Source organism: Balaenoptera borealis (assembly GCF_965194805.1).
Source record: "Balaenoptera borealis genome assembly, chromosome: 3".
In the NCBI taxonomy this organism is placed as follows: domain Eukaryota; kingdom Metazoa; phylum Chordata; class Mammalia; order Artiodactyla; family Balaenopteridae; genus Balaenoptera; species Balaenoptera borealis.
In genome coordinates this window covers 152684473-152697320 of record NC_138866.1, presented here as the reverse complement: position 1 = coordinate 152697320, position 12848 = coordinate 152684473, and the positions used below count along the sequence as shown (strand labels likewise).

The following is a 12848-nucleotide window of genomic DNA, read 5'->3' as shown; positions in this document are numbered from 1 at the left end:
CATCTCTGGAACTTTCTCGACTTCCCGAGCTCTGTACTCATTAAACAATAATGAGTTTAATGAGTTTAATAATGAGTTTAATGACTTCCCTGGCGGTCCAGCGGTTAAGGCTCTGCGTTTCCACTGCAGGGGGTGTGGGTTTGATTCCTGGTCAGGGAACTAAGATCCCGCATGCCGCGCAGCGCGGCCAAAACAAAACAAAACACACTAACTCCCCATCCCCCCTCCCTCAGCCCCTGGCACCCACCCTTCTACATTCTGTCTCTATGAATTTGACTCCTCTAGGGACCTCGCCTCAGTGGAATCAGACAGCATTTGTCTTTCTGTGGCTGGCTTATTTCACCAGCATAACATCCTCAAGGTTCACCCACGTCATAGCATGTGTCAGACTTTCCTTCCTTTTTAAGGCCGAGTAATATCCATTGTTATGTACAGACCCCATGTTGCCATCCATTCATCCGTCGATGGGCACTTGGGTAGTCCCTTTATTTTTTTCAAACAAAACCGTCCTGGAACCCCAGCAGGACTTCAGATGAAAGCACTGCTGGCTTGGCTGTCCCGTCCTGGGACAACCTTGAAGCACTTCTTTGACTTGGAGCCCTCTTTGGAGCACAACCTGGAAACTGCTGGCCTAGAAAACTGGAACAGCCCTTGAAACGAACGTTTGAGCTGATCTAAGAATCTCCATTTGCCAGATTTCGGGATCAGAGAGGTCGGCCCAGCTGCAAGAACAAAACCAATGGAGTGGTGACCAGGAGAAGGGGCGCCTTTAGCCATACCGTGGCCGGGGCCTCTGGCACTGCTCAGGTGGACGGGCCTGTGGTGTAGCCCCCAGGGTGGGTTCCTTCCTGCCACCCCCGAGTCCACAAGTCTCTGCTGGGGTTCCTCCACCAAGGCTCCCACGGCCTGCGGACTTGCCCGGGAAAATGCAGGCAATGCCTATTTATTCCATCGCGGCGGCTGTGAGCTCTGTGGGCGAAGGACTACCCCGTTTCATTCATTCCTGGGCTCCCGGTGCTTAGCATTCGGCTGGCACTCAACATATATTTGTTGGCTACATAAGTCAGTAAATTAAAGAAGGATCAGAGCAGGGACCTCCCTGGCAGTCCAGTGGTTAGGACTCCACGCTTCCACTGCAGGGGCGTGAGTTCCATCCCTGGTCAGGAAGACACCGCAGTCACCAAGCCCCGTACATCTCAAGACAGCGGCCCAGGGGAGTCCACAAACACTGCCACAAAGCCAGAGCCCCTCGCGCCTCTTCAGAGCACGGGGCTTTGTCCCCTCAAGGCCACTTGCTGAACTGCAGAATGAATGGGCTCTCACAGTTGAGCGAATTGAGCACTTTGAAAGCAAAACGGAAGTTACCGCTCTCCACTTGCGGGTTGCTAAAATTACCCTGGCCTGTGCTTGGAGAGCGGCTGAAAATATCTGAGAAATATTCAGCACCGACAAGGACTTTTCCTTTTTCTCTCTTCCCCCCCACCTTTTCTTTCCATTCTCTGGGAACATCTGCACATTAAAATAAAGGCTGATTCTTTCATCTGTATTCTAAAGGCCTAAGGAATGAACACACACACACACACGCACACACACACACACAGAGGCAGGCTACTGGAGAGCTCAGAGATGCAGGGATGCCCAGTCAATGCCCACCTTTGGTCTGATGTTGTCACCTCCTTGCCAGTCTGCTTTCTTTGCCAGTTTTGAGATTTGCACACGGAAACCTTTTTTTTCTTTTGGATGGCAGTGTGTGTGTGTGTGTGTGTGTGGTCTGTATTTAAAACTGGCGCTTGTCTCAGAGACAGGCATTCCAGGACATCTACTCAGCAGGGACCAGGGCAAAAAATAGATGCAATTAGGTCAGGTACTATGCTACGTGCGCAGGCAGTGCCAGCAGCCTTGGAGTCTTTGTTTAAGGATCAGGCCTGGTGGGCAAAGCTCTAGAGGGTTGTGAGCCTGGGGACCCTGCAGAAGTCTTGGGCTACAGCCCATCCCTGCCAAGAGCCAGTCTCAGGTGAGCTCATGGAGGCAGCCTTTCTCTTACCCTGGCAGGTCTCTTCTGGAGATGGATTTGCCTTGGACCCTGGTTTGCTTGCTGGACGTTCAGGGTCTGCTCAGCTGACCCTTGTCAATGAAGGCCATGCAGAGTGGGGACTTTGGCTCACGCCCAACTTGCCAGCTAGGGTCCAGCTCCGGCTGTCTGACCTGGCTCAAAGCCTGCTGTCTCCGCTGGCCCCCGCCCACTGGCCACCCATGGTCTGGCCTCCTTGACCCATCAGAGGAAAACCCTGTTTGCCACACCCCTTTGAGGCATAGCGCATGGGCTTCTGCCCCATCCTACTCCCCTCTCTGGAGACAGTGTCTTTCATCCAGAGTGCATTTCGTCAGTGCAGTCATTGATAGTGGAATTAATCCAGGTTCTTTCCTTTTTGTTAGCCTCTGAGGTTTTACTAAAGATCTCTGTAGCTCTTGCTTTTCCTGCAGATCTCTGCAGTTCATGCCAGCCAGCTCAGTTCTTTCTCCCTCCTTCTTGATCTCTTCTGGCCTCCTCCAAGCCCAGTGGGTGCCCATCTCTGTCTGCCTTTGTGCCAACACTACCACCGGATCCTGATGCAGTCTTTGGGTTGGGTACTGGTGAGACACAGCTCGCCACTGGCTAAGGTGGATGAGTCAGATCCCTACCCGGGAGGAGCTTCCAGCCTGAGAAGGGGGTCAGACCCCCAGAGAGGCAACATATAATCGGACAAGGAGAGGCCAGAAGCGAGGTATGTTCCTACTGCAATGGGAAGGTCTCACCATGAAAGCGGCAAGGGCTACCTGGAAGGGGTTTTGAAGGACAAAGAGGAGCCCAACAGGTGGGCTACAGGATGGAGGGAATTTGAGAGGGGGTGTGTGAACAGAGGCACAGGTATGACAGGGTGTTGTGTGCCAGGGTGGCGGGGGGGAGGATGGCAAGGGGGAGATGGGAAGCGGGACTCAAGGCATGCAGGGTGGGCCCTGGGGAGGGGCTGCATGGGAGGGGTGACGGCCGTCCTTTCTTACTTCTCCCAGAGTAATCCCCTCATTGACCTAGTTTATAAAGTGGGTACCATGTTGAAGTTTGTTTGCAAAACCAATCCCATGGCTAATTTTTTTTTTTAATGTTTTTAGTTCTTTTATTTATTTATTTATTTTATTTCTTTTTGGCTCTGTTGGGTCTTCATTGCTGCACGTGGGCTTTCTCTAGTTGTGGCTAGTGGGGGCTACTCTTTGTTGCAGTGCGTGGGCTTCTCATGGCGGTGGCTTCTCTCATTGCAGAGCACGGGCTGTAGAGCGCAGGCTCAGTAGTTGTGGCGCACAGGCTTAGCTGCTCCACAGCATGTGGGATCTTCCCAGACCGGGGCTCGAACCCGCGTCCCCTGCATCGGCAGGCCGATTCTTAACCACTGCGCCACCAGGGAAGCCCTAAATTTTTATTTAAACCCTGAACTAAAGATCTTTTCCGTTTCTTCCAGTGTCAGCCTCCCAGGATCCTGAGTGCTTCCAAGCCAATAAAATATTACGACTGCCTCTAAACTCCTATTTTGCCCTTTAGGGCCTGTCTTCACTCTCCAAATTTACTTCCCATCATAAATGGGAGGAAAATAGCTATTAAAACAATGAAATGGGGGAATTCCCTGGCGGTCCAGTGGTTAGGACTCTGCACTTCCACTGCAGGGGTCGCTGATTCTGTCCCTGGTCGGGGAACTAAGATCCTGCAAGCCGCACAAAGCGGCCAAAAAAAAAAAAACCAACCAACCAACCAACAAACAAAACAATGAAATGGTCCAAACTGAGCATTCTAGAGGTTGGGGGGTGATTCTTCTCAGAGGTAGACATTCCCTTTGTTTTAGATGGTCCTTAGAGCCTTTGGGTTATGACAGATGAAGCCTAATAGGGTTGTTTAGATGGGAGAAAAGAGACTAAGACAGAGGTGGGTGGTTACGCCTGGTAAAGCTTTCTGCAGGCTTTTGTTTGGATGCAATCTCCTGTTACTTCCAGGGCTAGGGGTGGGGGCTACAGGGTTGGGAGTAGAAACAGGGCTGGATTCCTGGATGTGTGACCCATGCAGAGCTCCAGGCTTAGAGGGGACCAACGCTTGCTTTAAGGCTCTGCTGCTGCTGCTTTGAGATTCTTAAGGGCCCTGCATTTTCATTTTGCACCAGGTCCTGCACATTATGAAAAAAGATGTAGACAATGGTATACTGGTAAATGCTTAATGACCAGCTCTCTGAAAGAAAACCTCTGACTGGTAGCACCTGCCAGTTTCCATGGTGTGGGCATTCCTACCTCAGCCCATTTGAAGTTACCAAAGGTTGAATAATTAGCTTGCAAAATTCTTGAAAACATAACAATTGGTTCTTGCAAAGGTGATAGGAGCCTGCTCCACACATCACTGGATGCAAGGTGAGGGTCTTGGTAGATAAAGAGATTATGAAGGACACCACCACCAACGAAATGGCACGTGGGAGTGCGAGGAGAAGTTGGTGGGAAATCCTTGTAGCAGGAAAAGGCTAGGTGACATGAGGGCAGGGGTGGCTTCCATTCATTTTTAAGCTGTTTTCTGTTTCAGTGATGGACCCCCCTCTCTATTATAGCTAAACCTTTTGGAAAATCTGTTACACACAACAGCCTGTGTCAAGGGACTTGGGAACTGAAGGAGGAGCCACGGTTGGGTAGTCACCAGGCCTTTCATGGATATGCTGCTTCTCCTCCTCGGACACGGCAGGATGGTATCTCCCAGTCCCCTCAAGTCGGGCCTGGTCACGTGACTTGCTTTGCCCAATGAAACGTGAGCAGAGGTGTCACATCATCTGCTTGGTTCCTTTCCCCTGCCATGTGACTGGTGAATTTCCTGACGGTGGGAGCCCCGTCAGACTGTGTCCCTGACTCTGAGTGAGGACGCTGTGGAGCACCATGGACACAAAGCGTGAGTGAGAAAGCAACCTTTGTTGTTTCCAGCCACTAAGACTCTGGGGTTGTTTGTTACTGCAGCATCGCCTAGCTCCTTCTGACAGATACATGTAGTGACCGCCCAAGGAGCAAAGAGCAGTAAAGTAAAAACAGCTGCCTTGGGAAGTGAGGCGATACATCAGGAGAGTAGAATTTGAAAGCAAGAGGTGGGCAGGAAAAGGTAAGGCCCCTGGGGAATCCGCAGGAATAAGTGGGATGGGGGCTTGAGGATTTTATTTGGCTATCAGAGGAAAGGTGGACCATGAGTGCTTGGGGCCATCCAGGTGACAGTCATTCCCTAACATTCACCTTTTGTCAGGCCCGTCTCCTCAGCAGGGAAGGAGTAAGTTGTGAGGCAGGCACAGGCCGAGGATCTGGAGCCTGGAGATCCAAGTTTGAGTCTGGACTCCAGTGCTTTAAGTGACCTTGGAGTGACCTTGGGTAAGTCCCTTCTTCTTCTTTTTTTAAAAAATATTTATTTATTTATTTATTTTGGCTGCGCTGGGTCTTAGTTGCGGCATGTAGGATCTTTTAGTTGCGGCATGCGGACTTCTTAGTTGTGGCATGCATGCAGGATCCAGCTCCCCAACCAGAGATCGAACCTGGGCCCCGTGCACTGGGAGCTCAGAGTCTTACCCACTGGACCACCGGGGAAGTCCCCCCTTCTTCTTCTATGGACCTCAGAGTCTTCAGACCCCTCCCAGCTCAGACATTCTAAGACCTTCTGTCTTTGTCACTGCGGTCACTCATCACTCACTCGGCTTCTCCTGCCTACCTGACAGCCTACTTCTTGGGAAATGGGCTCTGTTTCCACCTTCCTGGAGCTCACCCAGAGCAAACAGGTGCCCTCTGCCCTGCAGGATGTATGTGTGTGTGTGTGTGTGTGTGTGTGTGTGTGTGTGTGTGTGTGTTGGTGGGGGGGTACAGCCAGAAAGCTTTACTAAGCTGGCCTTTCTTTCAAAGTCTTTTTAAGAAAATCTTTTTCCCTGGAAGGTAATGCACTCAGTTGGAAGCACTGCTCCAAATTCCCACCAAATGGGCCTCTGCTGCCACTCTGACACACACACACACACACACACACATATGTAATCACTCACAACTGACCTGCTTTCTGCTCCCCAGCACCAAACGGGGTTCTGCCCTTTGTACCCACCCCTTCTCTGGCCTACAGACCCCTGAAAGGGTTTTAAGGTTGTATGCAACATGAACCCCCACCTGTGGCTGTAAAATGACTCACTTCCTGCTTGGGTTCACACTGCAAGCCCTATTATAGCACCGACCACACTCTACCACAATCAGACCGCGAGGGTAGAAGCTTCCTTATCATTAATGTCTACCACAGAGCCAGTGTCCATTCACTCATCAAGGCATTACTGAGCACTTACTATACGCCAGGCAAAGGGGGTGACAAAGGACTCACCCTGTCCTCAGGGAGTTTCCGCCAGCCCGGTGGGGGACAGACACGTGTGGCACTGGCTCTGCTGTTCCACGCTGACTGCGGGCAAGTGGTGGGAGCAGGGGGCAGGGAGCACACGCCTGGCTAGGCCAGGAGTCCCCAGGAGGAGGCATTTGAGCTTGGGAGAATTTCAGCAGGCAGGGAAGTATGCGGGTGACAAGAGCATTCCAACCAGGAGACCAGAATGTGCAAAGGCCAAGGGGTGCACAGCTCACTGCTACGGAGCACTAGCTGGAGCCCCGAGTGGCTGGAGGGGAGGAGCCTGGGGAAGAGGACGAGGCAGTGGTCAGGTGATTAGGGCATTTAGTGCATGAGTGAGTGAATGAATGAATGACTCCTGGACACCTTTGATCACAAAGCTAAAAACCTGGTCTTGGGACCAGACCTCTTCCCTGCTCCCCGACAGGGGCTCAGCTTGGATTCAGGGATGTGTGTTGGGCTAGGATAGATCCCAGAATGACCCAGGCGGTTTAGAGATGGGATGAGCCCCCATCCTGGGAGCCATGTGGGAAGAGGCTACAAGCGGAGGGGAGAGCCTGGCAGGCAGACAGGCAGACCTGGCTTCCAGTCCCAGCTCTCACACCTCCCAGGTGTGAGCTTGGGCAGGTGACTTGAGCTCTCTGAGCCTGGCCCCTCGTTCCATCCTATCAGGGTGGTTGTAGGGACTAAGGAAGCACGTCTGAAGGTGCCCTGTGTGGGGCTGGGGGGAAGGGCGCTGAATCTGAAGTTTTTACTGAATCTGGAGTTCCAAGTTGACGTTACTGTGAGTTCAGAGCTTCACAGCTGCATGACAAGGTGGAACTGGTGACTTCAGATCTTTGAGCATCCGAGGCAGAGCTGGCTTCATGGGTGGGTGACGGGGGTCCTGTGTTGAGAAGGCCAGGTGCTTGGGCCTGGAAGCTCAGAAGTTGCTGTCTTGAAATTCTTAAGAATCTTCTCTTTGAATTTGCGTTTTGTAAGTGACGTCTGCTGTGACCATGGGGCACACCCCAGGGGCTTGGAGCCTCAGTTCATGCGTGTTCCTGTCTCCCTGCCTAGTCCTTATACCCCAGCACCCTGGAACCCAGGCCTCTGCAACCCTCTGTCTGGCTGGCAACGGGTCAAGTCAGCCCAGCAGACACATCTCACTGTCCGCCTCCGCCCTCTGCAGGGCCTGGTGTAGGTACAGAGAAGGTGGGTCTTGTGCATACCTGTGGCGTCACAGGGCAGGGCGAGGAGAAAACTGTCCTGCCTGGGCTGGTAGTGCCTGGTGCATTAGGTGGGTGACTTGGCAAGGTTCCCTTGCCCACCTGAATCTAGGTACTGAGTGCATCATGGCGCAGAGGTTAGGGGAGTTGGCGGTTGAAGTCGTGGATGGCCTGTCCACTATGGGTGGAGGCCGTGGCGAGTGGGAAGGGGAGACTGACTTCCCCCACCCTGGCCGGGGCCTTGCATTTTCACCTTGCATTGGGCCCTGCAAATTATGCAGCTAACTCCGATTGCAGGGATCTGTGTTTTCATATTCTCCTCCTCAGCTCAGTCACAGACCTTGGGTAAGGTGGCCAGATGGTTCTGAGCGTGCTGGTGACGTGAGGGGGTGAGGGGCGATCAGATCATTGTGAGGTGGCGTGGACAGCTGGTAAGGGGTGTCTAAGGGCTGAAAGCCAGCGCTTCCCAAGCTTTAATGTACTGCGTTGGCCAAAGAGTTTGTTCGGGATTTTTCTGCCGATGTTACGGAAAAACCTGAACGAACTCTTTGGCCAACCCATAAATGAGAATCTCCTGGGATGTGGTTAAAGTGCAGATTCTGATTTGGGAGATCTGGGTGGGGCCCTAGGTTCTGCATTTCTAATGGGCTGCTGTTTCATGGACCACACTTTGAGGAGTGAAGTTCTAGATGGCTTAACCTAGCAACGGCTCAGCCTCCGGACAGCCGTGACAGGCAGAGGGAAGGGACTGCCTTGGAGCTGAGCCCGAGCCACAATCTAAGGACCTACCAGCCACCCTCTGGCCCTGCCCTCACCCCCTCCGCCCATGTGGCTGTCAGCAGAGTAACCAGGAACTCGCCCATAAATGATCTCACTTGATCCTCACAACCTTGTCAGCCAGGGAGAAACAGCCTGTTTTAAGGATGGAGGTGCAGAGAGGCTGGAGGACTTGCTCCAGGTTGCAGTTGGTAAGTGGCATAGGTGGGCTTCGAACCCAGATCTGACCCCAGGACCTTCCCACTCTGCCAGCATCACTGATTTTAAGTTTGGAGGCTGACACAGCCGTGGCTGGAGCGGGTCTCTCTTGCCCATCACGTGCCTCCCTGACCCTGCGGGAGCCCGGGTTTGAGGTCTGAGGCCCGGGCCCCCCGCCAGCCTCCTCCGCGCCCCGGGTGGTCGGTCACCTCTGCCTTCAGCCGCTCAATCTCAATCTCCCCATCCTCGATCTGCTGCCGCAGCTGCTTGGCCACCGTCTTCTCAGTCTCCACGATCTGCAGCAGGTGCAAGTACTTCTGCATCAATGCCTCGTGCTCCGTGGCCAGGGTCCGGTAGCTGTGGACAGAGGAACACAGCAGGTAAGCCACGGCCTCCTGGTCCCCCGGAGATCCAACCAGAAGTGGGGCTCCCCACAGACTGCACTTAGGAGAAGGTCCTGACTCCCAGACACAGCGCCCGAGGCCTTAACCTGGCTACTGCGCTGCTACTGATCGCTCTGGCCCCTTCCCCAGCTCCCGGCTCACACTCTGACATCTGGTTCCTCCACCTGGTCTTGCTCTCACCTTGCCCGACTGCCCTCACCCTCTGGGCCTTTGCGCAGATAGATCTTCTGTGTGAAACACGCCTCCTCCTTCCTTTCCCTGGGCTAGCTCCATCCTCTTTCCCAGAGTAGGTCCTAGTTGAAATGTCATTTCCAAGAAGTCTTCCCTCCCCCTTCCCCCCATACTGTGTAGGGTGTTCCTGCAGTACTCCCGGGCTGCTATTACCATAGCGCTGGCCAGACTGATTGGGGGTGTCCAGTTACTTCTGTTCCCCCAGGAGACCCTGCCTTCTCTGATGGCAGGGACTATGCCTGTGCTGCTTACTCCTGTCTGCCCAGGGCCTAGCCCAGTGAACATTTGTTGCATGGATGCAACTGAGTGAATGGACGACACACAGAGGAGAGTCAGGCACATACATTTCACTGGCTGGGAGACATCTGAAGAACCTGCACAGTGTACCTGGGTGTCAACTCATGTACCAAAGGCTGTTAGTGCTGTAGGAATCAGAAGAGGGGCCAGGCCAGCAACAAGGACCTGTAATCAGGGAAGACTTCCTGGAGGCGGAGCTCTCTCTCCCACCAGAATCGGAATCTAGGCCTTCGGACTCCAAACCCAGTGCTCTGGGCACATGCCCATCCAAGGGCAGCCTCAGGTGGAAGGCCTGTGCTGGGCGTAATTAGCAATGGGGCTGGATGGTTAGGTGGGGCCAGATTAGAGAGTACCCCAAAGGATCAGAGGGTAGAATAAGTGGCCTCAGCCTTTGTGTAAATGAACATGTCTCAGATTTGCAAAGCATCACGACGATAGGGAGGGCAGGAAGGTGGGACTTGGAAGATGAGCTGGGCCAGGGGGCTGCCCAAGGTCACAGGCCTGGCTTCTCCCTGATACCCACAGCACCTGCATTTGAAGGTGTCAGAGCTGGGGAGAAACCCGATTCTATAAATGGGGTCCAGTCTCAGAGGGCAGAGAAGCTGTGAAAGGGAATCCCACCATTCCAGGGAGGGGTGCCCACCTGGGCAGGGGCAGGAGACTTGAAAGGCACAGATTTGGAGGGCAGGCTTATTGGTCTCTGGGAGTGTCTGCAACGAAGTTTGGGGGCCGAGGTCTCCAGTCCCCCCTCTCCCTGGCCCCCATCTTTCCTCTCCCTTTTTGCTTCAGCCCAGGACCACCTCCTAAGCCCAGGACCACCAGATAGGATCTCATAAGATTCCCCTCTGCCCGCATCCTTGGCTCCTCCTCGCGCTCACCCTTGTCTTCCTTCCTGTGTCCCCCTCTCAGCAGCGGGCAGCCCCCCGTTTCCCACCTTCCAACCTCAGCGGGGCCTTGAAACATTTCTGGTGTCCCTGCCAGCTCCCCACCCACCCCAGAGCTTCGGCCCCCTTCAACCTCATTCCTCACCACCCCCCGGTCCTCTGCAGGCGGTCCTGCTCTGACATCACAGCCTGCATGACGTGCGATGCTGTTCCATCACTTCCCGCCAGCCCCACGGCACGCCCACCCTCATCCTGTCTCAAGGGCAGCATCCCTGCTCGGACCTAATCTGCCTGGCTCAGCCCCAGCTCCCACACCCGCTAGCTGAGGGACCTTGGATAGGTCACTCAGCCTCTCTGTGCCTCAGTTTGCTCATCCATACAATGGGGATGATGGCAGTCCACACCCTGCAGAGTTGCCGTGAGGATGAAATCTGTGGACACACATGAAGCTTTGTGCGGTGTGCCAGCGCTGTGGTAACTACCGTCTCCCTCCCCTCCACATCCCTAGCCCCTGACCCCTCCTCAGGATTTCTGTGCATCAGATTCTGCCTAACAGCTCCACTGGCTCTTTCTCCTCAGCATATGCGAAGCCTCAAGTCACTCCCCACTTAGGATGAGGACGTGCCCTCCCCCTCCCCCACCCTCCCCTGAACTCCTGCCCCTCTTTTCCACCTTCAAGGTGAGGTTTGTTGGAAGAGCGACCGCACTCATCATCCCCATGGTCCCTCTTCCCCTTCACCCCTCAGCCCTCGGCGGGCTGGCGTTTGGCCCCAGCACCCACAGGAACTGGGTCCCTCTCTGGGGTCACCAACTATCTCCCACTTAAATTGAGGGGACACTTTTCAGTCTGGAATCTACTGACATGACCTTCCAGGTACCCTGGATGTGGCTAGTCAGGGGAGTGCCAGTTTAGGGACGCTGGCTTTTGTCACAGACTCAGAAGCTGTGTAACACAAGTTCTTTAAGTCCCTGTGACCCTCATGGCAAAATGGGACAATGATAGCTTCCCTACAAACCCCCAGGTTTGAGGTGAGGAGGCCAGGAGGCCGAGGGTGGGAAACAGCTTTGCTCTACGAAAGGGGCTGTGTAGCAAAGTGGTAGGCAGTGGTCCCCATCATGCCCTGAAGGTGGGACGGTGCGGCAGGGCAGGGCTGGCGACAGCCCAGCAGGAGGATGGCAGGAGCAGAGGGCGGGCAGCGGACCTGGAGCATGTGCCTGAAGAAAACACCTGATCCAAAAATCAAAGCTCCATGCTTCTCTCCCACCCACTTCTAAAGATACATAACAAGCTATAAGAGAGAATTCTTCGGTCTGCACTACTACTTGGTTAAAATGAGGATTTTTGTGCATCTCTTATTATAATGAATTTAAACCAGAATTATCAGGTTTTAATGTTTTCCCAACTTCCCAAGAGGCTTAATTGTCTTTACTTGCAAAGGAACTTCAACTGAGAGCATGAAGGAATCCATTTTCACACCACCTCATCTCTCCTCGCTCCACGGGTGTGAAAATTCGGAGCCTTCAGTAGCTTGTTTTTAGCGATGGCACTCGCCCTGGTGCTTCAAAACGGGGAGCCAGAGTCTCATCTGCCGGACAATTTGGTCTGTTTGCACCTCCCTTTCTTCCCTTCACCGGCCCTCTCTGCCTGCCTCCCTCCCTCCCCACTCTGCCTCCCCCTGTTCTCCCTTCTTCTCCTTCCCCTCCCCCCTCTCATCAATACAGATTTATTGAGCACCTCTTTGTGCAGCACTATCTTTTTTTTTTTTAATTTTTATTGAGTATAGTTGCTTTACAATGTTGTGTTAGTTTCTTGCTAAACAGCAAAGTGAATCAGCTATACGTATACATATATCCCCTCTCTTTTGGATTTCCTTCCCATTTAGGTCACCACAGAGCACTGAGTAGAGTTCCCTGTGCTATACAGCAGGTCCTCATTAGTTATCTATTTTATACGTAGTATCAATAGTGTATATGTGTGAATCCCAATCTCCCGGTTCTTCCCCCCACCCCTTCTCCCCTTGGTATCCATACATTTGTTCTCTACGTCTGTCTCTATTTCTGCCTTGCAAATAGGTTCATTTGTACCATTTTTCTAGATTCCACATATATGCGTTCATATATTTGTTTTTCTCTGTCTGACCTACTTCACTCTGTATGACAGTCTCTAGGTCCATCCACATCTCTGTGCAGCACTGTCTTTATAAGATGCACAGATTCGCAGAGCTGGAAGGATACTCAGGAATCACGAAAGGCCAACTGCCTCATTTTATAAATAAAGAAACTGAGGCCCAGAGAGGGGAAGTGAGTTGCCCCCCAAATAACAGTCAAGGAGCGTCAAAGCTGGAGCAGGAATCAGGCTCCAGTCCCTGAAGAGGCAGGTCTATGCTCTCCCACATGGCTGTCTGGTTCGCATCTAGCTCTCCTCACTGAGATGCAGACCATA

At 53.2% G+C, this 12848-nt stretch overlaps 1 protein-coding gene across 4 annotated transcripts in view; it reads right to left on the bottom strand.

Annotated features, from left to right (window-relative positions):
• RASGRF1 (Ras protein specific guanine nucleotide releasing factor 1) overlaps window positions 1-12848 on the bottom strand; it is a 109018-nt gene that overhangs the window by 73055 nt on the left and 23115 nt on the right. For all 4 annotated transcript variants that reach the window (XM_082388478.1, XM_082388479.1, XM_082388477.1 and 1 more), the window contains exon 3: window positions 8799-8946. In XM_082388478.1, coding sequence (XP_082244604.1) covers window positions 8799-8946 — 148 coding nt within the window. The remainder of the gene's footprint in view (window positions 1-8798; window positions 8947-12848) is intronic.